Genomic DNA, 26,863 nt, shown 5'->3' with positions numbered 1-26,863 from the left:
CGAAAACTGTTTTCTCTGTCGTGTCCGTGTGTCGAAAATTGTTATGCGCTTATTTTTTTTATTTGATTTTGTGCGTGGCATAGATTTGCCGTGCGCAGAGGACGCTTGAGCAGGCGCGCACCTTAGCGGCTGCGCTAGCATCACAGCTAACGTTAGCCGTGCTGCTGCCTCTCTGCTGGGAGAGGACGTATACGTATGTGACGTGTGTAAGAAGTTGCGCTTGCTGTCTGTGAGAAGGTGACAGAAGGAGGAGTGGGAAGAGCCTGTAGTGCAATGCCAGCAGCTAAAAGCAACTGCGTGAGAATCCATAGACCTGTGGATGTGTTGAAGGTGTGCTGGAAAATGCGGAACGGAAATTAGGGAGCAGCAGAAAAGTGGAATGTATTATTTAAAACGGTGCGTTGGAAAACACGAACCGGAGTTTTTTTTAAACTGGATCTGGATCGGCATTTTCCCATACCTTGCCGATACGCAATTTTTGGCAAATATCGACATCCCTATTCACCATACCTGGTTGTCCAAATTAGGCATAATAATGTGTTAATTCCACGACAGTATATATCGGTTGATATCGGTATCGGTAATTAAAGAGTTGGACAATATCGGATATCGGCAAAAAGCCATTATCGGACATCCCTAATCGTTAGTACACCTAAAGGTCTTTCAGATCCGGCACAAACACACACACACACACTCTCAGCACCCCACAACCACACACACACGCACTCTCAGCACCCAACACACACACACACACACACACACACACACACACACACACACACACGGTCTCATCCATGCCCCCACTCTTATGAATGAAACCTACATTTCTTCAGATCGTAGACTGGCATATAGGGGGGCATATTCACACCTCTCCCCCCACTCTTATGAATGAAACCTACATTTCTTCAGATTATAGAAGTGCCACCTTTAAAAAATCTCAAAAAGCTTGGGAAAATATGGTCTTTTGTTTAACGTCTATTGAACTATAGACACGGTCGGGGAAAAAAAGAAGCAATAGGTGGCCCCTCACACAATCATGAAAAATAAAGAACTTCCCATTCAGAAAACATATTTAAACTCGGAATAAACTCTGTAAAGCACAGTCTTCTGAGGTATCCGAGACCGGCACTACCAGTTCAGGATGAGGGCTAATAATCTTTATTTTTTCCTCCCTCGTAATATATCTGTTTAGAGTTCCTATAATAATACAAACCCCGTTTCCATATGAGTTGGGAAATTTTGTTAGATGTAAATGTAAACGGAATACAATGATTTGCAAATCCTTTTCAACCCATATTCAGTTGAATATGCTACAAAGACAACATATTTGATGTTCAAACTCATAAACTTTGGGGTTTTTTGCAAATAATAATTAACTTAGAATTTCATGGCTGCAACATGTGCCAAAGTAGTTGGGAAAGGGCATGTTCACCACTGTGTTACATGGCCTTTCCTTTTAACAACACTCAGTAAACGTTTGGGAACTGAGGAGACACATTTTTGAAGCTTCTCAGGTGGAATTCTTTCCCATTCTTGCTTGATGTACAGCTTAAGTTGTTCAACAGTCCGGGGGTCTCCGTTGTGCTATTTTAGGCTTCATAATGCGCCACACATTTTCAATGGGAGACAGGTCTGGACTACAGGCAGGCCAGTCTAGTACCCGCACTCTTTTACTATGAAGCCACGTTGATGTAACACGTGGCTTGGCATTGTCTTGCTGAAATAAGCAGGGGCGTCCATGGTAACGTTGCTTGAATAGCAACATATGTTGCTCCAAAACCTGTATGTACCTTTCAGCATTAATGGTGCCTTCACAGATGTGTAAGTTACCCATGTCTTGGGCACTAATACACCCCCATACCATCACACATGCTGCCTTTTACACTTTGCACCTATAACAATCTGGATGGTTCTTTTCCTCTTTGGTCCGGAGGACACGACGTCCACAGTTTCCAAAAACAATTTGAAATGTGGACTCGTCAGACCACAGAACACTTTTCCACTTTGTATCAGTCCATCTTAGATGAACTCAGGCCCAGCGAAGCCGACGGCGTTTCTGGGTGTTGTTGATAAAAGGTTTTCACCTTGCATAGGAGAGATTTAACTTGCACTTACAGATGTAGCGACCAACTGTAGTTACTGACAGTGGGTTTCCGAAGTGTTCCTGAGCCCATGTGGTGATATCCTTTACACACTGATGTCGCTTGTTGATGCAGTACAGCCTGAGGGATCGAAGGTCACGGGCTTAGCTGCTTACGTGCAGTGATTTCTCCAGATTCTCTGAACCTTTTGATGATATTACGGAGCGTAAATGGTGAAATCCTTCAATTCCTTGCAATAGCTGGTTGAGAAAGGTTTTTCTTAAACTGTTCAACAATTTGCTCACACGTTTGTTGACAAAGTGGTGACCCTCGCCCCATCCTTGTTTGTGAATGACTGAGCATTTCATGGAATCTACTTTTATACCCAATCATGGCACCCACCTGTTCCCAATTAGCCTGTTCACCTGTGGGATGTTCCAAATAAGTGTTTGATGAGCATTCCTCAACTTTATCAGTATTTATTACCACATTTCCCAACTTCTTTGTCATGTGTTGCTGGCATCAAATTCTAAAGTTAATGATTATTTGCAAAAAAAAAATGTTTATCAGTTTGAACATCAAATATGTTGTCTTTGTAGCATATTCAACTGAATATGGCTTGAAAAGGATTTGCAAATCATTGTATTCCGTTTATTTTTACATCTAACACAATTTCCCAACTCATATGGAAACAGGGTTTGTAAGTATTTATTCTAAAAAAAAAACACGAAAAACAGCGGAACACCGCGCTGAAATTCACTTTCCACCGAGGAACATTCTACCAGATCCTCAACCCGTCTTGTGTAAGTACCGATTTACTTTAGTTTATTTATTTCATTACCTCCGATTTACAATGTTATTGGTATATGTTATTAGATGAGGGTATTTCGGAGGATGATCAAAATATATATATATATATATATTTTTTTTTTTTCTCCCCATTTAATAAATACTTGATTTAATACTTTAATTTTGTTTTACTAGTTGTCGCTGAAATAAGGGATGAAGAACTTTGCCTGATTGATCTTACAAAGTTGGAAAATGACACTTTTATTTCGGTTTACACTATTTAATTGTTTAATAATATGTGTGTTAATTATTTTGTTTTATAGAAGGAATGTTGGAAGATCCTGGCGTGATCACCTTTTCACAATCGCAGTTTGGTGAGTCAAATGATTCTCATTGTACAAGCACGAGTAACGATGGAGAAAAAAAACATACTATATACAGTATATACCGTATTTTTCAGAGTATAAGTCGCTCCGGAGTGTAAGTCGCACCGGCCGAAAATGCATAATAAAGAAGGAAAAAAAAACATGTATAAGTCGCATTTTTGGGGGGAAATGTATTTGATAAAAGCCAACATCAAGAATAGACATTTGAAAGGCAATTTAAAATAAATAAAGAATAGTGAACAACAGGCTGAATAAGTGTACCGTATTTTCCGCACCATAAGGCGCCCTGGGTTAAAAGCCGCGCCTTCAATGAACGGCATATTTCAAAACTTTGTCCACCTATAAGCCGCCCCGTGTTGTAAGCCGCATCTAACTGCGCTAAAGGAATGTCAAAAAAACAGTCAGATAGGTCAGTCAAACTTTAATAATATATTAAAAACCAGCGTTCTAACAACTCTGTTCACTCCCAAAATGTACGCAAATGTGCAATCACAAACATACGTATATCAACATGGACAGAGCTGCGTGAAAAAAGCCACCCGGCCTCTTCGCGTAAACTTAAACTTACCTTAACCACTCGCTCATCTTTTCTTCATCCATCCCTTCGAGTTAGCTTTTATGATGACGCCGGCTGGAAAGGTCTCTTTTGGCAAGGTCTTCCTTTTGAATATCACCATGGGTGGAAGTTTCTGGCCATTAGCATGGCAAGCTAGAACCACAGTGAAGGATGACTTCTCATTCCCTGTGGTGCGAATATTCACCGTACGTGCTCCCGTTGTATCCACAGTGCGGTTCACAGGAATATCAAAAGTCAGTGGAACCTCGTCCATGTTGATAATGTTCTCTGGCCGGATCTTTTTTTCAGCTATCTTGTTTTTACAATATGCACGGAAAGTAGCCAGCTTTTCTTGAAAGTCTTTAGGCAGTTGCTGTGAAATAGTAATCCGTGTGCGGATGGAGAGATTGCGTCTTTTCATGAACCGGATCCCTGTCGCTTAGTAGGAGCCATTTTGTGGTCTTTACAGATGTAAACACACAAAGGAAATGAAACGTACGGTAATATCCGCGCGCTTTTTCTTCTTCTACGCGGGCGGGTGGTTGCTTACAGTAGAAGAAGAAGCGCTTCCTGTTCTATGGGGGCGGGTGCTTACCTTGGCGGTTGCTTGCGTAGAAGAAGAAGCGCTTCCTGTTCTACCAGGAAAAAAGATGGCGGCTGTTTACCGAAGTTGCGAGACCGAAACTTTATGAAAATGAATCTTAATATTTATCCATATATAAAGCGCACCGGGTTAAAAGCCGCACTGTCAGCTTTTGAGTAAATTTGTGGTTTTTAGCTGCGGCTAATAGTGCGGAAAATACGGTACGTTATATGAGGCATAAATAACCAACTGGTATGTTAACGTAACATATTATGGTAAGAGTCATTCAAATAACTATAACATATAGAACATGCTATACGTTTACCAAACAATCTGTCACTCCTAATCGCTAAATCCCATGAAATCTTATACGTCTAGTCTCTTACGTGAATGAGATAAATAATATTATTTGATATTTTACAGTAATGTGTTAATAATTTCACACATAAGTCGCTCCTGAGTATAAGTCGCACCCCCGGCCAAACTATGAAAAAAACTGCGACTTATAGTCCGAAAAATACGGTACTTAAAGATTTCCCCTTCACACCTCCGACCCGCTGGATTCCCTTAACGGAGTGGTCGTTTTCAACAGCCGGCAGAGAGAGTCTTCACCCGGCCATTCAAACCCACAACAGGACCGTCTCCCCCTCTGCAGCACCCGAGGATAAAGCTTTCCTCCCGCCAAAGAGCCTCGACGCTGAATCCTTGCTCCGGGAATCGGCTCCAGACCGGGACTTCAAATCCGAACCCAAGACCAAAAATGACGCAGAATCTCTGCATACATGTGCTACATGCACCCGCTGTAAGTCTTTGTTTTCTTTAAGCTTTTTAAGATTCTCCAGAGCTTTAAAGGGGAACATTATCACCAGACCTATGTACCGTATTTTCCGCACCATAAGCCACCCTGGGTTATAAGCCGCGCCTTCAATGAACGGCATATTTCAAAACTTTGTCCACCTATAAGCCGCCCCGTGTTATAAGCCGCATCTAACTGCGCTAAAGGAATGTCAAAAAAACAGTCAGATAGGTCAGTCAAACTTTAATAATATATTAAAAACCAGCGTGATGTGGGCGCGCATGGAGTCGTATATCAACATGGACGGAGCTGCGTGAAAAAAGCCACCCGGCCTCTTCGCGTAAACTTACCTTAACCACTCGCTCATCTTTTCTTCATCCATCCATCCCTTCGAGTTAGCTTTTATGATGACGCCGGCTGGAAAGGTCTCTTTTGGCAAGGTCTTCCTTTTGAATATCACCATGGGTGGAAGTTTCTGGCCATTAGCATGGCAAGCTAGAACCACAGTGAAGGATGACTTCTCATTCCCTGTGGTGCGAATATTCACCGTACGTGCTCCCGTTGTATCCACAGTGCGGTTCACAGGAATATCAAAAGTCAGTGGAACCTCGTCCATGTTGATAATGTTCTCTGGCCGGATCTTTTTTTCAGCTATCTTGTTTTTACAATATGCACGGAAAGTAGCCAGCTTTTCTTGAAAGTCTTTAGGCAGTTGCTGTGAAATAGTAGTCCGTGTGCGGATGGAGAGATTGCGTCTTTTCATGAACCGGAAACCTGTCGCTTAGTAGGAGCCATTTTGTGGTCTTTACAGATGTAAACACACAAAGGAAATGAAACGTAATATCCGCGCACTTCTTCTTCTTCTACGGGGGCGGGTGGTTGCTTACAGTAGAAGAAGAAGTGCTTCCTCTTCTACGGGGGCGGGTGCTTACCTTGGCGGTTGCTTACCATAGAAGAAGCGCTTCCTGTTCTACGGGGAAAAAAGATGGCGGCTGTTTACCGTAGTTGCGAGACCTAAACTTTATGAAAATGAATCTTAATATTAATCCATATATAAAGCGCACCGGGTTATAAGCCGCACTGTCAGCTTTTGAGTAAATTTGTGGTTTTTAGGTGCGGCTAACAGTGCGGAAAATACGGTAAGCGTCAATATATACCTTGATGTTGCAGAAAAAAGACCATATATTTTTTTAACCGATTTCCGAACTCTAAATGGGTGAATTTTGGCGAATTAAACGCCTTTCTATTTCGCTCTCGGAGCGATGACGTCACAACCATTTTCTCAAACACATTACAAACACCTAGTCCAGGGGTCGGCAACCTTTACCAGTCAAAGAGCCATTTTGACCAGTTTCACTAATTATAGAAAACAATGGGAGCCGCAAAAAATTTTGAAATTTTAAATGAAATAACACTGCATACAAAAAGTTTTTTTTTTTTGCTTTGTGCTATGTATTAACCAGGGGTCTCAGACACGATGCCCACACCTTTTTATGGAATTTTTAAGCTGGTGCGGCACGCGGGTTTTAACTGAATAGCGGTTGTCAGCGTCATGCGTGCCGTGATGGTACAGCATATAGCGCCCACTACAATCAACGTGCCTGATCAGCCACACGTTGTATGTGGCTTCCGCTTGCTCACGTAGGTGACAGCAAGGCATACTTGGTCAACAACCACACAGGTTACACTTGGAAACTTTAACACTCTTACTAATAATGCGCCACACTGTGAACCCACACCAAACAAGAATGATAAACACATTTCGGGAGAACATCTGCACCGTAACACAACATAAACACAACAGGACAAATACCCAGAATCCCATGCAGCCCTAACTCTTCCGGGCTACATTATACACCCCCGCTACCAAACCCCGCCCACCTCAACCGATGCACAGAGAGGGGGCGGGGGTTGATGTGTGAGGGAGCAGGCTTGGGGTGGGGGCGGGGTTTGGTGGTAGCAGGGGTGTATAATGTAGCCCGGAAGAGTCAGTGCTGCATGGGATTCTGGGTGTTTGTTCTGTTGTGTTTATGTTGTGTTAAGGTGCAGATGTTCTCCCGAAATGTGTTTGTCATTCTTGTTTGGTTTTGGTTCAAAGTGTGGCGCATTATTAGTAAGAGTGTTAAAGTTGTTTTATATGGTCACCGTCAGTGTAACCTGTGTGGCTGTTGACCAAGTATGCCTTGCTGTCACGTACGTGTGCAAGCAGAAAATGCATATTGTATAACAAGTGTTGGGCTGGCACGTTGTTAATACAGATTGTAAAGGGCGCCAAATGTTGTACCATCATGGCACGCCCTTATTATAGCTGTAAGGGTGAAAATCGGTGAATATTAATCCCGGGAGTTTTCCGCGAGAGGCACTGAAATCCGGAAGTCTCACGGGAAAATTGGGGGGTTCAGCAAGTAAGCTGCTGAGCCACATCAGAGTGATCAAAGAGCCGCATGCGGCTCCGGAGCCGCGGGTTGCCGACCCCTGACCTAGTCAAATCAGCTCTGTTATTTTCCGTTTTTTCGACTGTTTTCCGTACCTTGGAGACATCATGCCTCGTCGGTGTGTTGTCGGAGGGTGTAACAACACGAACAGGGACGGATTCAAGTTGCACCAGTGGCCCAAAGATGCCAAAGTGGCAAGAAATTGGACGTTTGTTCCGCACACTTTACCGACGAAAGCTATGCTACGACAGAGATGGCAAGAATGTGTGGATATCTTGCGACACTCAAAGCAGATGCATTTCCAACGATAAAGTCAAAGAAATCTGCCGCCAGACCCCCATTGAATCTGCCGGAGTGTGTGAGCAATTCAGGGACAAAGGACCTCGGTGGCACGGCAAGCAATGGCGGCAGTTTGTTCCCGCAGACGAGCGAGCTAAACCCCCTGGATGTCTTGGCTCACACCATTCCTTATGCCACCGTAGATGATCAAGAAAAGAATATCGACCCTAGCTTCCCTGGCCTGCTGACATGAGGGTATGTCTACAGAATATATTAATTGATGAAAATTGGGCTGTCTGCACTCTCAAAGTGCATGTTGTTGCCGAATGTATTTCATATGCTGTAAACCTAGTTCATAGTTGTTAGTTTCCTTTAATACCAAACAAACATACCAATCGTTGGTTAGAAGGCGATCGCCGAATTCGTCCTCGCTTTCTCCCGTGTCGCTGGCTGTCGTGTCGTTTTCGTCGGTTTCGCTTGCATACGGTTCAAACCCATATGGCTCAATAGCTTCAGTTTCTTCTTCAATTTCGTTTTCGCTACCTGCCTCCACACTACAACCATCCGTTTCAATACATGCGTAATCTGTTGAATCGCTTAAGCCGCTGAAATCCGAGTCTGAATCCGAGCTAATGTCGCTATAGCTTGCTGTTCTATGCCCCATGTTTGTTTGTGTTGGCATCACTATGTGACGTCACAGGAAAATGGACGGGTGTATATAACAATGGTTAAAATCAGGCACTTAGAAGCTTTTTTTAGGGATATTGCGTGATGGGTACAATTTTGAAAAAAACTTACAAAAATAAAATAAGCCACTGGGAACTGATTTTTGGTTTTAACCCTTCTGAAATTGTGATAATGTTCCCCTTTAAGGAGGTACTCACACTTACCCGTCTTCCGCTCAAATGAATTTAGCGCTCAGGGAAGTAGGGGGGGGGGGCTGATTCCGGATGTGGGTGAAGATGACAGTGCCACATGCGGTTAAAGTCGTTCATATTTTTCTACCCACAGGCGATAGAAGGAGGAGTCGTCGAGAGCGGAGAAGGAAGATGATCAAACAGCACTACCTGATACTGGCTCAGACCTTCGACATGATGGCAGACACTGTTTGATATCGAAATGGAAGGTGAAAGTGATGTAGTTTTGGCCGAATTAGAAGAGGCTGTTAGAAAATTGGATAGAATGGTAGAGGAAAGGGTCGTAGTCCCGCCCGAATTAGAGTACCGTATTTTCCGCACCATAAGCCGCCCTGGGTTATAAGCCGCGCCTTCAATGAACGGCATATTTCAAAACTTTGTCCACCTATAAGCCGCCCCGTGTTATAAGCCGCATCTAACTGCGCTAAAGGGAATGTCAAAAAAACAGTCAGATAGGTCAGTCAAACTTTAATAATATATTAAAAACCAGCGTGATGTGGGCGCGCATGGAGTCGTATATCAACATGGACGGAGCTGCGTGAAAAAAGCCACCCGGCCTCTTCGCGTAAACTTCCCTTAACCACTCGCTCATCTTTTGTTCATCCATCCATCCCTTCGAGTTAGCTTTTATGATGACGCCGGCTGGAAAGGTCTCTTTTGGCAAGGTCTTCCTTTTGAATATCACCATGGGTGGAAGTTTCTGGCCATTAGCATGGCAAGCTAGAACCACAGTGAAGGATGACTTCTCATTCCCTGTGGTGCGAATATTCACCGTACGTGCTCCCGTTGTATCCACAGTGCGGTTCACAGGAATATCAAAAGTCAGTGGAACCTCGTCCATGTTGATAATGTTCTCTGGCCGGATCTTTTTTTCAGCTATCTTGTTTTTACAATATGCACGGAAAGTAGCCAGCTTTTCTTGAAAGTCTTTAGGCAGTTGCTGTGAAATAGTAGTCCGTGTGCGGATGGAGAGATTGCGTCTTTTCATGAACCGGAAACCTGTCGCTTAGTAGGAGCCATTTTGTGGTCTTTACAGATGTAAACACACAAAGGAAATGAAACGTAATATCCGCGCGCTTCTACTTCTTCTACGGGGGCGGGTGGTTGCTTACAGTAGAAGAAGAAGCGCTTCCTCTTCTACGGGGGCGGGTGCTTACCTTGGCGGTTGCTTGCGTAGAAGAAGAAGCACTTCCTCTTCTACGGGGAAAAAAGATGGCGGCTGTTTACCGTAGTTGCGAGACCGAAACTTTATGAAAATGAATCTTAATATTAATCCATATATAAAGCGCACCGGGTTGTAAGCCGCACTGTCAGCTTTTGAGTAAATTTGTGGTTTTTAGGTGCGGCTAATAGTGCGGAAAATACGGTATGTCCAATCTTTGCAAGATGCTCTTAATCGTTTAAATTCAAACGAGACCCAAAACTCACACACACAGACGGAGCAGGGGGGAAAAGCGGGTGTCGGAGGGGGACCCGCAGCGGCAGCAACCGACTCTTGACCATTAAAATTCAAATGAGACCCGGTCACACACACAACAGACAGGCAGCCGGACACAGACGCAGCAACAGAGAGGTGGGGGCTCAAATGCCTTGAGGCGCAACGCATTTAACAATGTAGAGTTGAAGAGTGTTTTAACTTTTCCTCAAAACAACGGTGTAACAGATTACGCCACATTTTACCGTCGAGTCATGGGGAACCTTGAAAACCTGCTGGAAAGGGTAACTGCGGAGGCTACACCCAACGATATCGTTCAATTAGAGTTCATCGGTGACAGTGCGCGACAACACACTTCCTTTACTTTTCAAAACGATGGGGCTGTGATGAATGCTTTTCAAGACGTGCTAGACCAGCTGGTACAATCAAACGCGGCAATTATGGACGATGATGAAATACAGGTAGTGGTTCTGTCATGTCTGCGTGATCATGTTTTGTTTAAGTTATGTTCTGCTTGGTTTTGGACTCTTTTTAGTTCCTGATTTTCACTCCCTTGTCTTGTTTCCATGGTTACCCATTAGTTTCACCTGTTCCACGTTTAGACTCATTGTGCACTCTTGTTTGTCACCATAGCAACCCATTAGTTTTCACCTGCCCTCACGACTCACGCACCTGTCTTTAATCATGTCACTATTATTTAAACCCATTGTTGCCAGGAAGTCTCCCTGGCGACATCACAACCCTGACACTCTGCTTCATGCCATGTTTACGTTTCATGCCCAGTTCACGCTGCTTGCTTCATAGTCCATGCCAAGTTAGTTTTTGTTTATTAATGCCACAGTTAGTGTTTTTGTTTCAGTGTTCATAGTTTCTGCCTTTGTGCAAGTTTTGTTTTTATAGCCAAGTTTTGTACCTCCACTGTGAGCGCCTTTTGTTTGTTCCTTTTTATTGTCATTATATTAAATCATGTTCTCACCTTCACGCCACGTATGGTCCAAATCATTTGCACCACGGGAGAACAAATCACGCCATAGTCCTAGTCTTGACAGATGTCGCCAGCAAAAAAGTTCTCCCGCAAGATTGGACGAAGGAACGTGGGAGGTCCTGCGCGCCAGGGAAGCCGAGACGCTTCGCTATTCCCCCACGGAGCGCAAGGATCTCAAGTGGGGTCCGACCGGCAAACTGGTGCCGATCAGCTCCGTTTGGCCCGGGGACGTTGGCGCGTCATCCCTGTCCCGGAAGCGCCGCGAAGGACGTAGGACTTCAAGGAAGGCTTTCGTGAGCGGACAGCACGCGGCGCTCCCGCAAGCTCCTCCCCCTCCGGGCGGAAATAGACGGCCGCCAGCCTGGCAGCTCCAAGAGGACTCCACAGACCTGGATATTTGTTTTCCAAATTATTTTTCTTTTGATCACCCGCCTCCAAACAAAGACTCTAAAAACATAAGACATTATCAAGACATGTTTTTGAAAATTAGATCCTGTCAATCCAAGCCACCCAAATTCCATGCCCCGCCTCCCAGGACTCAAGCCACGCCCAAGTCACAAACTTTTTTTCACCCACAAAAGCCCAGGTAGAAAAAATACTTTTTGGACAATTTAAAGGGGAGGATTCTGCCCCCCTCCTGACCACCCTCCACCCACCTAAAGAAACGGTTCTGGTATCCGCTCCTTGAGGGGGGGGCTAGGGCTGGGAACTTTTCAGGTGGGGTGGCTCAGCATCACCATGCCAAGCCACAGCATCCAGCACGGCCGCCACTACCAGTCTTTCGGCCTGCTAAGCCGCAACCTCCAGTTTGGCCACCACCACCGGTCTTTCGGCCTGCCAAGCCGCAACCCCCAGCTAGGCCACCTCCACCTGCACCAAAGCTAGCACCAGTAGCAGCACCACGGCTAGCACCACGGCTAGCTGCTCCAAGGCTAACACCTGTCGCTGCTCCACGGCTAGCACCTGTCGCTGCTCCACGGCTAGCACCTGTCGCTGCACCACGGCTAGCACCTGTCGTTGCACCACGGCTAGCACCAGTCGCAGCACCAAGGCTAGCACCAGCTCCACCACGCCAGTACCTGCACCACGACGCCAAGCGCCGCCAGTCGCAGCTCCACGACGCCAAGTGCCGCCAGTCGCAGCTCCACGACGCCAAGTGCCGCCAGTCGCAGCTCCACGACACCAAGGCCCAAGTCAAGACCAAGGCCCAAGTCAAGACCAAGACCCAAGTCAAGACTCGCCATGCCTAGACCAAGACACGCCAAGCCCAAGACCAAGACCCGCCACGCCAAGACCCACGCCAAGCTTCGCCGCCTGACGCGCCACGCCATGCTTCGCCGCCTGACGCGCCACGCCATGCTTCGTCTGCTGTTTACACGCCTGCCACGATGACGACGCGCCTGCTTTCTCATCGGCCACGGATATGGCCGCTACCTGGTCGTCCGCCATGCCAAGTGCGCCCACCTCCTTGTCGGCCACGGATGTGGCCCTTCCCGGGTCGCCCACCTCGCCTGCTACAGCGGCGTTCCACTCGCCGCCGCCACATGACTATGCCTCAGTGGATTTGGGGCCACTTGGTCTGGCGACCCACCGCCATGTCCCCCTCCCCCCCTCCCGCCCTCCCATGACTCTTGTTCATTTTCTTTGTTTTGGGACATCTGGGATCTGTCCGTAAGGGGGCACTCTGTCATGTCTGTGTGATCATGTTTTGTTTAAGTTTTGTTCTGCTTGGTTTTGGACTCTTTTTAGTTCCTGCTTTTCACTCCCTTGTCTTGTTTCCATGGTTACCCACTAGTTTCACCTGTTCCACGTTTGGACTCATTGCGCACTCTTGTTTGTCACCATAGCAACCCATTAATTTTCACCTCCCCTCACGACTCACGCACCTGTCTTTAATCATGTCACTATTATTTAAACCCATTGTTGCCAGGAAGTCTCCCTGGCGACATCACACCCCTGACACTCTGCTTCATGCCATGTTTACGTTTCATGCCCAGTTCACGCTGCTTGCTTCATAGTCCATGCCAAGTAAGTTTTTGTTTATTAATGCCACAGTTAGTGTTTTTGTTTCATTATTCATAGTTCCTGCCTTTGTGCAAGTTTTGTGTTTATAGCCAAGTTTTGTACCTCTACTGTGAGTGCCTTTTGTTTGTTCCTTTTTATTGTCATTATATTAAATCATGTACTCACCTTCACGCCACGTATGGTCCAAATCATTTGCACCACGAGAGACCAAATCACGCCATAGTCCTAGTCTTGACAGGTTCAAGTGGTACATAGCCCTAGAGCAGTGACGTGCGGTGAGGTTGATGGCTGGTGAGGCACTGACTTCATCACTCAGATTTACAAACATATGAACCCTAAAGAGTATCTTATTCACCATTTGATTGGCAGAAGTTAACGGGTTATGTTTAAAAGCTCATACCAGCATTCTTCCCTGCTTGGCACTCAGCATCAAGGGTTGGAATTGGGGGTTAAATCACCAAAAATGATTCCCGGGCGCGGCGCCGCTGCTGCCCACTGCTCCCCTCATCTCCCAGGGGGTGATCAAGGGGATGGGTCAAATGCAGAGGACAAATTTCACCACACCTAGTGTGTGTGACAATCATTGGTACTTTAACTTAACTTTAACTTTACACATACAAACTGTAGCACACAAAAAAGCACATTTAATAAAAAAAAACGTTATTATGGTCTTACCTTTACTTATAAATGAAGTCCATGCGCCGCTCCTTCTGAACAAAAGCGTTGATAACTTGTTTATAGAAGTCTTCCTTATCTTTCTAAGTCTCTCTGTCTCGATGGAGATCTTCCTTTAAGTATTACCTCCTGCTTCGATTGAAAGTCCAGTTTAGAAAACTGTTTTATTTTAGATATGTAATCCTCCATGTTAATAGTCCAGGCAAGAGGAAAAAATAAACAATCGCTGCTAACTGTTGCTGCTTGTTGTCACTTCTTCTGGAGCCGAGTTGTCGCAGAAATGCTCCCTGGGATCACTACCGCCCTCTACCACCAGGAGGCGGGATTACCGCGAGCCTCACACAGTGCGTCTTCGCAGCAGTTTTATGATTGCTCAGCACAAGAAATACGTTACACACATACAGTTGTTGACAAAATACACTGTACATTATATACCTCAGCTAACTAAACTATGGAAATGTATAATATAGTTCATATAGCAATACGGTCTCACTGCACAGCAGGCCAGCAGTTAGCCGAGTCATTGCGCAATCCATGGTGAGGCACTGAGTGACGTGCCTCAACTGGCTGCTGATCACCGCACCGTCTCTCAGTATTTGAACGGCAAATGTGAAAATTCAGCGATTTTTGAATAAAAAATAATCTAAAACTGGTGAAGTTAAATGGAAAATAGCTTTATAGTATAATCACTGGATACATATAACAATTTAATTATATATTTTTTTCTTTTTACATTTTTTTTCTTTCCATGATGGCACGTGAGGCCCCGCCTCACCTGCCTCCCCTGACTGCACGTCACTGCCCTAGAAAAGTGGAAACCCTTTTGGAACATGAACTCCACAGAAAGAAAGCTCGCTATCTGTATAAACCATGCAACTCGAATAATCAACTCTGTTTTGCCATCAGTCTAGCCCACCTGATCCATCCTGAATTTACAGATAGCCAGGCTGAAAAAAATACAGAAAAAAAGCGGACTTAGACGACCAGACCTCTGTCACTTTCAGTCATATAAAAATTGTCATGCTGTACAGAGAAGAGGGTCAACGTTCCTTCTCTCGGTTCGAGACAGATTCCCCCAAATCAGATAATCTGTTGTATCTGTATTAATCTCAGAATCATTACAGCGGCGTCACCGACGTTAAAGGATTTTTGTCAAAGCCGTACGTTTGCCACTACTGCTACAGAGGGTACGACAAACCCAACAGACACAGTTGCACCGGGCATTGCTTGGTCTGTACAAATCCTGACTGTGTAAAACATACTTGCCAACCCTCCCGGATTTTCCGGGAGACTCCCGAAATTCAGCGCCTCTCCCGAAAACCTCCCGGGACAAATTTTCTCCCGAAATTCAGGCGGACTCGGGTCCCACAATATAACCAGCATACCTGCCCAATCACGTTATAACTGTAGAATGATGGAGGGCGAGTTCTTGGTTTCTTATGTGGGTTTATTGTTAGGCAGTTTCATTAACGTCCTCCCAGCGCGGCAACAACACACAACAACAGCAGTCACGTTTTTGTATACCTAAAGCAGTTCGTCTGCCGTAAACAGCAATGTTGTGACACTCTTAAACAGGACAATACTGCCATCTAGTGCATTTGATGAAAGCACTTTTGTGCGTGCCACACATCAATGCATCATCAGAGAGGGTGTTCAGCATGGTTAGAAAAATAGTGACAGAGAATAGAACAAGGATGGACAATTCAATCCTTAACTCAACAATGAGTAGATGAGTGTTATGTGTGTGTATATGTGTAAATAAATGAACACTGAAATTCAAGTATTTATTTTATATATATATATATATATATATATATATATATATATATATATATATATAATACAATTAATATATATATATATATAACAAATACTTGACGTTCAGTGAATTCTAGCTATGTATATATATATATATATATATATGTGTGTGTATGTATATATATATATATATATATATATGTGTGTGTATATATATATATATATATATATATATATATATATATATACACACATATATATATACACACATATATATATATATATATGTGTGTATATATATATGTATATATATACATATATATGTGTATATATATACATATAATAAAATATATATATATAATAAAATTAATATATATATATACATGTATATATATATACATATAATAAAATAAATATATATATATATTTTATTAAATGTATATATATATATATATACATTTTATAATATATATATATTTATATATATATTTTATTATATTTATATATATATATATATACATATATATATATATATACATATAATAAAATAAATATATATATATATATATAAATAAATATGTATATATATATATATATATACATATATATAAATAAATGATAAATGGGCTATACTTGTATAGCGCTTTTCTACCTTCAAGGTACTCAAAGCGCTTTGACAGTATTACCACATTCACCCATTCACACACACATTCACACACTGATGGCGGGAGCTGCCATGCAAGGCGCTAACCAGCAGCCATCAGGAGCAAGGGGTGAAGTGTCTTGCCCAAGGACACAACGGACGTGACTAGGATGGTAGAAGGTGGGGATTGAACCCCAGTAACCAGCAACACTCCGATTACTGGCACGGCCACTCTTGTAGTGTGGAGGCAGGTAGCGAAAACGAAATTGAAGAAGAAACTGAAGCTATTGAGCCATATCGGTTTGAACCGTATGCAAGCGAAACCGACGAAAACAACACGACAGCCAGCGACACGGGAGAAAGCGAGGACGAATTGGGCGATCGCCTTCTAACCAACGATTGGTATGTGTTTGTTTGGCATTAAAGGAAACTAACAACTATGAACTAGGTTTACAGCATATGAAATGCATTTGGCAACAACATGCACTTTGAGAGTGCAGACAGCCCATTTCAGGCGCGCTAAGAACATATATTTTTCCACGATTTCAGCACTCAGGTTAACCATACCTAAATAGACACAAAATACTGCATTACACAAGACTACCCGAATGTACTCGAATGATTGAAAAAAATTAATGTTTTTAAGCTTAATTACTGGTAAACACAGTTTATGTATAACAATTTACGTAAAACCGCGAGTAATGAATAAAGTTTTCATCAATTAATATATTCTGTAGACATACCCTCATCCACTCTTTTCCTGAAAGCTGATCTGTCCAGTTTTGGAGTTGATGTCAGCATCTGCTTTTGAGTGTCGCAGGATATCCACACATTCTTGCCATCTCTGTCGTAGCATAGCTTTCGTCGGTAAAGTGTGCGGAACAAACGACTGACCATTTCGTCGGCTTTCCCCACAGCCTCGTATTTTGAACAAATTTCGTCCAATTTCTTGCCACTTTCGCGTCTTTGGGCCACTGGTGCAACTTGAATCCGTCCCTGTTCGTGTTGTTACACCCTCCGACAACACACCGAGAGCGAATAATAGAAAGGCGTTTAATTCGCCAAAATTCACCCATTTAGAGTTCGGAAATCGGTTAAAAAAACATATGGTCTTTTTTCTGCAACATCAAGGTATATATTGACGCTTACATAGGTCTGGTGATAATGTTCCCCTTTAATGCGGTACAGAAGAACCCAAGGATGCAGACGGAAGGTGAGTAAAACCGTTCATTACTAAAGGAAAGAGTACTCACTGCAAAAATCCAAACAGGAGATAACAAAAGGCGACGGTGCGAAAAAGAGAAAACAAAATGAGCAGCACGGTGGAAAAAAGAACAAAAAGCTAATATGCAAAAAGAACTAGACTTGGGTTGGAGTTGCAAGACGTGCAACCTACCAGACCGCACCAAGCTGGATGGCACTGGGAATAGCCAAGAACGTTAGCATCAAAAAACTCTGGAAGCGTCGAAGTCTTCGGACATGGAGAGTCGTGGAGTGGAATTGCCGAGTGCCATCCAGCTGTCGAGGTGCTGCTTAAATAGTGTCGGGAAGACTGGACACAGCTGTGCACGTCTCACAACTCCGCCCACAGGAACTCCAGAATAAAAGCCAGGTCTGCTGCACCAACAAAGGAAAACTGAACACACAAACCACAAGATGGCAGCAGGCCATGATACATGCGAGTGTCGGAGGCAGATATTTACATATATCCGAAATTAAGTTATACTTCTTTTATTTCATAGTCATATTTGAAAACAGCTCGTGTTTTCCATTTCTTCTCTTGCTGCTCTGTCTGCAAGTAAACTGTGTGTGTTAACCTTGAGTTCTTTGGAATGTGTTTTGACTAGCATTTGTTTTGTCTACAGAGAGGGGACGAGAGAGAGATGGTGGTGGGATCGGGAAGACAGACCATTTTGGGCGGCGCAATAGAATGTTCTATGGTTAGACTGGTTTCAAAAAGTATACAGGTAAAAGCCAGTAAATTAGAATATTTTGAAAAACTTGATTTATTTCAGTAATTGCATTCAAAAGGTGTAACTTGTACATTATATTTATTCATTGCACACAGACTGATGCATTCAAATGTTTATTTCATTTAATTTTGATGATTTGAAGTGGCAACAAATGAAAATCCAAAATTCCGTGTGTCACAAAATTAGAATATTACTTAAGGCTAATACAAAAAAGGGATTTTTAGAAATGTTGGCCAACTGAAAAGTATGAAAATGAAAAATATGAGCATGTACAATACTCAATACTTGGTTGGAGCTCCTTTTGCCTCAATTACTGCGTTAATGCGGCGTGGCATGGAGTCGATGAGTTTCTGGCACTGCTCAGGTGTTATGAGAGCCCAGGTTGCTCTGATAGTGGCCTTCAACTCTTCTGCGTTTTTGGGTCTGGCATTCTGCATCTTCCTTTTCACAATACCCCACAGATTTTCTATGGGGCTAAGGTCAGGGGAGTTGGCGGGCCAATTTAGAACAGAAATACCATGGTCCGTAAACCAGGCACGGGTAGATTTTGCGCTGTGTGCAGGCACCAAGTCCTGTTGGAACTTGAAATCTCCATCTCCATAGAGCAGGTCAGCAGCAGGAAGCATGAAGTGCTCTAAAACTTGCTGGTAGACGGCTGCGTTGACCCTGGATCTCAGGAAACAGAGTGGACCGACACCAGCAGATGACATGGCACCCCAAACCATCACTGATGGTGGAAACTTTACACTAGACTTCAGGCAACGTGGATCCTGTGCATCTCCTGTCTTCCTCCAGACTCTGGGACCTCGATTTCCAAAGGAAATGCAAAATTTGCATGGTTGGGTGATGGTTTGGGGTGCCATGTCATCTGCTGGTGTCGGTCCACTCTGTTTCCTGAGATCCAGGGTCATCGCAGCCGTCTACCAGCAAGTTTTAGAGCACTTCATGCTTCCTGCTGCTGACCTGCTCTATGGAGATGGAGATTTCAAGTTCCAACAGGACTTGGCGCCTGCACACAGCGCAAAATCTACCCGTGCCTGGTTTACGGACCATGGTATTTCTGTTCTAAATTGGCCCGCCAACTCCCCTGACCTTAGCCCCATAGAAAATCTGTGGGGTATTGTGAAAAGGAAGATGCAGAATGCCAGACCCAAAAACGCAGAAGAGTTGAAGGCCACTATCAGAGCAACCTGGGCTCTCATAACACCTGAGCAGTGCCAGAAACTCATCGACTCCATGCCACGCCGCATTAACGCAGTAATTGAGGCAAAAGGAGCTCCAAACAAGTATTGAGTATTGTACATGCTCATATTTTTCATTTTCATACTTTTCAGTTGGCCAACATTTCTAAAAATCCCTTTTTTGTATTAGCCTTAAGTAATATTCTAATTTTGTGACACACGGAATTTTGGATTTTCATTTGTTGCCACTTCAAATCATCAAAATTAAATGAAATAAACATTTGAATGCATCAGTCTGTGTGCAATGAATAAATATAATGTACAAGTTACACCTTTTGAATGCAAATACTGAAATAAATCAAGTTTTTCAAAATATTCTAATTTACTGGCTTTTACCTGTATTTGCAAAGCTTTGAAAATATACAACAAAATACCTATTCTGTCTCTGGTGGTTTTTCAACTCAGCTTTAAGTGTCGTAAAGAGCTTGGGAGCGAATTGTGACTTGAATTCCCTGGGAATCTTTTAGTAGTGAGTTAATAAACAAAGGTTCCTAATGTAGCTGCTGACGTATGCAGTAACATATTGTGTCATTTTCCATTCTATTATTTTGTCAAATTTATTAAGGACAAGCGGTAGAAAATGAATTAATAATCTACTTGTTCATTCACTGTTAATATCTGCTTACTTTCTCTTTCAGCATGTTCTATCTACACTTCTGTTAAAATGTAATAATCACTTATTCTTCTATTGTTTGGATTCTTTACATTAGTTTTGGATGATACCACAAATTTAGGTATCGATCCGATACCATGTAGTTACAAGATCATACATTGGTCATATTCAAAGTCCTCATGTGTCCAGGGACGTATTTCCTGAGTTTATAAACATAATATGAATATTGATGTAATCATAGAAGTAGATATGCTCCTGTACTTGGTATCATTACAGTGGATGTTAAGTGTATTTGTTTACATTGTGACGCCGGTGAGCTACGGTGTGTAGTGAAGCATCTTTAGATATCCCTCGTCCTGCAGGGTTCATACTTGTAAGGAACGTACTTTATTTGTCGCCATGGAGGCGAGGATTAGTGATTTAGAAGTAGCTAAAACAATTACCGTATTTTCCGCGCCATAAGGCGCCCTGGGTTATAAGCCGCGCCTTCAATGAACGGCATATTTCAAAACTTTGTCCACCTATAAGCCGCCCCGTGTTATAAGCCGCATCTAACTGCGCTAAAGGAATGTCAAAAAAACAGTCAGATAGGTCAGTCAAACTTTAATAATATATTAAAAACCAGCGTGATGTGGGCGCGCATGGAGTCGTATATCAACATGGACGGAGCTGCGTGAAAAAAGCCACCCGGCCTCTTCGCGTAAACTTAAACTTCCCTTAACCACTCGCTCATCTTTTCTTCATCCATCCATCCTTTCGAGTTAGCTTTTATGATGACGCCGGCTGGAAAGGTCTCTTTTGGCAAGGTCTTCCTTTTGAATATCACCAGGGGTGGAAGTTTCTGGCCATTAGCATGGCAAGCTAGAACCACAGTGAAGGATGACTTCTCATTCCCTGTGGTGCGAATATTCACCGTACGTGCTCCCGTTGTATCCACAGTGCGGTTCACAGGAATATCAAAAGTCAGTGGAACCTCGTCCATGTTGATAATGTTCTCTGGCCGGATCTTTTTTTCAGCTATCTTGTTTTTACAATATGCACGGAAAGTAGCCAGCTTTTCTTGAAAGTCTTTAGGCAGTTGCTGTGAAATAGTAGTCCGTGTGCGGATGGAGAGATTGCGTCTTTTCATGAACCGGAAAACCTGTCGCTTAGTAGGAGCCATTTTGTGGTCTTTACAGATGTAAACACACAAAGGAAATGAAACGTAATATCCGCGCGCTTCTTCTTCTTCTACGCGGGCGGGTGGTTGCTTACAGTAGAAGAAGAAGCGCTTCCTGTTCTATGGGGGCGGGTGCTTACCTTGGCGGTTGCTTGCGTAGAAGAAGAAGCACTTCCTCTTCTACAGGGAAAAAAGATGGCGGCTGTTTACCGTAGTTGCGAGACCGAAACTTTATGAAAATGAATCTTAATATTAATCCATATATAAAGCGCACCGGGTTATAAGCCGCACTGTCAGCTTTTGAGTAAATTTGTGGTTTTTAGGTGCGGCTAATAGTGCGGAAAATACGGTAGTGATTTAGAAGTAGATAAAACACTGCTGGCTGCGGATGGATGTTAGCCGCTAGCTAACTAGCCATGTCTTAAAGCACCTCTTCCTGAGGGCGTTATAACTTCACCTTTATCATACATATTTAAGCCAAAATGCGTCCGTTTTCCCTTTTCTGTCGAAACACTGTGTCTGCTTGTAAGTACTCTGTGTGTGTGCGCTGCCGATAGGGGTGCAACGGATCAAAAAACTCACGGTTCGGATCGTTTCTCGAATCAGAGTCCCGGATCGGATCATTTTTCGGATCGGCAAAAAAAAAAAAACACAAGACAAATAAACAGAAGTTTTGTCTTTTTGTTTATTAACACGTTTAAATTACTAAATTAAAATATACCAAAATCAACTTAAAGTGCACAAGGCACCCTTTGATGATATTACGGACCGTGGATGGTGAAATCCCTAAATTCCTTGCAATAGCTGGTTGAGAAAGGTTTTTCTTAAACTGTTCAACAATTTTCTCACGCATTTGTTGACCAAGTGGTGACCCTCGGCCCATCCTTGTTTGTGAATGACTGAGCATTTCATGGAATCTACTTTTATACCCAATCATGGCACCCACCTGTTCCCAATTTGCCTGTCCACCCATGGGATGTTCCAAACAAGTATTTGACGAGCATTCCTCAACTTTATCAGTATTTATTGCCACCTTTCCCAACTTCTTTGTCACGTGTTGCTGGCATTAAATTCTAAAGATAATGATTATTTGCAAAAAAAAAAAAAAACATCAATATATGTTGTCTTTGTAGCATATTCAACTGAATATGGGTTGAAAAGGATTTACATCGAACACAATTTCCCAACTCATATGGAAACGGGGTTTGTATATTAATGCAGTATGTCTTCATGAAACCGTCATTGAAAATATGTTTGTCTTGTATCCTGCAGACATCAGTGACCAACATGGTGCCTTTGAGCAGCAGAAGTGGAACTGTAAGGGGGAGCAGGAGGAGCCACAGCCCCTTCACTTTAAAGAGGAGGAAGAAGAGCACAGCATCAGTCGGGAGGGAGAGAAGCCTGAATGGTTGGAGGAGTTCCCAGTGATTAGTGTCATTGTGAAGGGTGAAGATGACGAGGTCAAAGGTGAAAGTGAGGAGAAGAGAGAGGCGGAGCCTCCGAGCAGCAGCTCAACACAACACATGACAACAGAAGCTGGCGGATCACAAGCAGACAAGCTCTTGGCTCCACTATCAGATAGTGAGGACACAACGTCACACTCTCCCGACACTGACGATGAAGACTCTAAAGATGACGACAACAAACACTGGAAGTGCTTCCGGTGCGACAAAACCTTCGGGTTCAAGAAAACTCTGATGGCACACGTGAAGTCTCACGGCAGCAGAAACTGGAAATGCTTTCAGTGTGGCAGAGCTTTCACCTGCAAGTCCGCTTTGGAAGAGCACATGGGAGAGAAACCGTACATCTGCTCAGTTTGTCGCCAGGCGTTCACCCGGAAGGACGCTTTAAAAGCACACGTGAGCACGCACAGCGAGGAGAAACCCTTCGTTTGCTCATTTTGCGATAAACGATTCTCCCGTAAGGGAGAGATGACGAGACACAGTCGAACGCACACCGGAGAGAAACCTTTCTGCTGTTCAGTCTGCGGCGTCGGTTTCAGACGAAGTCAACATCTGAAAATACACATGCGGATTCACACTGGGGATAAACCTTTTATCTGTTCAATCTGCAACAAGAGCTTTTATGAACGAGCCAACCTCGTAAGGCACACAAGAATACACACAGGAGAGAAACCTATTTCCTGTTTAGTCTGCGGCAAAGGCTTTAACGCCAATCAAAATTTGAAAATACACATGAAAACGCACACCGGAGAAAAACCTTTCACGTGCTCCGACTGCAACAAAAGCTTCAGTGAACGAACGAATCTCCTAAGACACATGAGGACTCTTACTTGTAAGAAAGTGTTGAGTTGCACCGCGTGCGACGAAAGATTCGCTTACAAGTACCAGCTGAAGAAACACACGTGCGCTGGTGAGAACAGCAGCAGCAAATGAAGCGGCAGGGTTTATTTTGTCACTCGATTGACATTCACGGCACCCGAGGGTCCTGTGGGATGACGCCGGCTGCTGCCAGCTCATTATTAAGAAAAAATGACCGACAGGAAGGCGAGAAACATTTGTACAAACCCCGTTTCCATATGAGTTGGGAAATTGTGTTAGATGTAAATATAAACGGAATACAATGATTTGCAAATAATTTTCAACCCATATTCAGTTGAATATGCTACAAAGCAGCCCCTCCCCTCTCCCCTCCCACACACAACACAGGAGTTGCAGCACGACTGCAGCACGATAAGTTTACTGGCGACGCTTGATGACCTCATCAAACCGCCGCGAGCGCAGCATAACAACAACAAGAGTGTATTGTTGCCGGTGCTGTAGCCGTGGCTAACAAGCGAGCTCGCTCGGTGACTGACTAACGACACCATGTCTATGGTTTGGGATTATTTTAAAGTGTGTCTGACGGATAAAAAACTGGCAATTTGCAATGACTGCAAAAAGTTGGTTATGCGAGGAGGAACCAAGACGTCTTCCTTTAATACGAGCAATTAGATCTCCCACCTCTTCAAGAATCATAAGGAGATACACGATGAATACAAGCGGAAGATGGATGAAAAGCAAACACTGAAAAAAAGTAGTCTTTAAGTTGTCGCTTAAAGACTCCACCAAGTAAAAACAAAAATACAACAAAAAACACCCCAAGGCGAAAGCTCACGTTGTGGTCAGGGACAACGCACGCAGTATGGCAAAAGCTACGGTGGAGTTCATACTTGCCAACCCTCCCGGATTTTCCGGGAGACTCCCGAAATTCAACGCCTCTCCCGAAAACCTCCCGGGACAAATTTTCTCCCGAAAAACTCCCGAAATTCAGGTGGAGCTGGAGGCCACGCCCCCTCCAGCTCCATGCGGACCTGAGTGACGTGTTGACAACACACAACAACAGCGTCTACCGTAAAGCAGTTCGTCTGCCGTAAACAGCAATGTTGTGACACTTTTAAACAGGACAATACTGCCATCTACTGTACATGCATATGTGACCCACCCATAATGTGTCACATTTTTGTGTTGATTTATTTATTTTATTTTATTTTGTGGTTTGAATTCGTTTTTGGAGCTGTCATTACACATTTATCAGTATTCACATTGGTCAGTAGGGGGCAGTAGGGCGTTTCTTCCCAATTGAATGCTATCACCTGCAGACCGGAAGTGTCTTGTCATTCTGATGAGCTCGACCAGTCTGTGAACAATTGAAACGTCCTGTGTGCTTTTTCCTCCTGTATAACAGGTTAGTTTTGGTGAATCAACTCACTGAATAATATCCATGTGATCTTTATAAGTTTAAGTACACATTCTGATGGTGGAGCCTAACTCTAAAGTGTTTGTGAGTTGTAGTTTGTAAATGAACACTGAAATTCAAGTATTTATTTTATTTATATATATATATATATATATATATATATATATATATATATATATATATATATATATATATATATATATATCTTAACCACGCCCCCCGCCCCACCCCGACCGCCCCCCCACCTCCCGAAATCGGAGGTCTCAAGGTTGGCAAGTATGGTGGAGTTTGGTGTGGCTAGTCTGCCCTGCATGGCGCACACTTTGCAGCTTGCAGTGAACGGAGGTGCTCTGTCTCAACGCAGCATTTCAGAAGCTCTGGCTGACTGCTCGGCCACTTCAAGCACTCACCACTAGCTTGCAGCACATTTTTGTAACTCATACAAATACGTTAAAGCAGGGCAGATTGAGCCCGGTGTATAATTCCCTGTTATACAGTATGCCAGGCAGTCTTGCACTAAATGAGGACTATGTTATTGTTTACTTTATGTCATGTCTGTTGATCATGTTTTTGTTTGGCTATGTTCTGTTTGGGTTTTGGACTCTTTTTTTAGGTTCCTGTTTGTGCACTCTTGTTTGTTTTGTTTCCATGATTGTCATGTCTGTTGATCATGTTTTTGTTTGGCTATGTTCTGTTTGGGTTTTGGACTCTTTTTTTTTAGTTCCTGTTTGTGCACTCTTGTTTGTTTTGTTTCCATGACAACTTATGAGTTTAACCTGTTTCACATTTGGACTCACGCACCTGTCACTAATCATGTCACTAGTATTTAAGCCTGTCATTTTCTGTTGGTCGTCCTGGCGACAATACCCTTGCTACCCCTGACACTCCGTTTATGCTACTCTTAATGACACTGTTAATGCGTGTATTCCATGCCACAGTTTTCATGCTGTCATAGTTCATGCTGCTCTTTTCTTGCCACGTGAGTTTTTGTTTATTCGTGTCACAGTAAGTGTTTTGTTTCTTGCCCATAGTCTGCCTAAGTCATACTTGCCAACCTTGAGACCTCCGATTTCAGGAGGTGGGGGGTGGGGGCGTGGTCGGGGTTGGGGTAGGGCGTGGTTGAGGGCGTGGTTAAGAGGGGAGGAGTATATTGACAGCTAGAATTCACCAAGTCAAGTATTTCATACACATATATATATATATATATATATATATATATATATATATGTCTTAATAAGGTTATCCAAAAAATAGTGCTCGATACCGTAGTAGAGCGCAATATATGTATGTGTGGGGAAAAAATCACAAGACTATTTCATCTCCTTACAGGCCTGTTTCATGAGGGGGGGTTCCCTCAATCATCAGGAGATTTTAATGGGAGCATTCACATACCATGGTTTATATAGGGCACAGAGTGGGTGGGTACAGGCTGGCGTAGGGGCGTGGTGATTGGCTCATGTGTTACCTAGGAGGTGTTTCCGTCTGTGGCGGCATGCTGTTACAATTTCGCTGCGCTTGTTGAGGGATGACAGGTCTGGACGGTAAATAATAAACAGTTTCTCTTTCAAGCATAGGTTGCATCTTTTATTACCACTATTGTAAGGTGTGCTGGATGCAAGAATTTGCCATGTTATTGAATATTCAACATTATTGTCTTTGAGGTCCCAAATGTGTTTGCTGAGTTCTGTGGTATTCCGCAGGTTTTGGTTCCTGAAAGAAGCCTTGTGATTGTTCCATCTGGTTTTGAATTCTCCCTCGGTTAATCCTACATATGTGTCGGATGTGTTAATGTCCTTGCGTGTTACCTTAGATTGGTAGACAACTGATGTTTGTAA

The 26,863-nt window shown here is 43.4% G+C and overlaps 1 protein-coding gene across 1 annotated transcript in view; it reads left to right on the top strand.

The window, feature by feature from the left end:
- LOC133575707 (uncharacterized) overlaps positions 1-24,530 on the top strand; it is a 51,301-nt gene extending 26,771 nt beyond the window's left edge. Inside the window, exon 4 of the mRNA XM_061928487.1 lies at positions 22,602-24,530. Coding sequence (XP_061784471.1) covers positions 22,602-23,725 — 1,124 coding nt within the window. The 3' untranslated portion in view covers positions 23,726-24,530. The remainder of the gene's footprint in view (positions 1-22,601) is intronic.
- Positions 24,531-26,863: the final 2,333 nt, after the last annotated feature.

Source organism: Nerophis lumbriciformis, linkage group LG33 (assembly GCF_033978685.3).
Source record: "Nerophis lumbriciformis linkage group LG33, RoL_Nlum_v2.1, whole genome shotgun sequence".
Classification (NCBI taxonomy): domain Eukaryota; kingdom Metazoa; phylum Chordata; class Actinopteri; order Syngnathiformes; family Syngnathidae; genus Nerophis; species Nerophis lumbriciformis.
The sequence above is the reverse complement of the archived record's forward strand: the minus strand, read 5'-3'. Positions and strand labels throughout refer to the sequence as shown.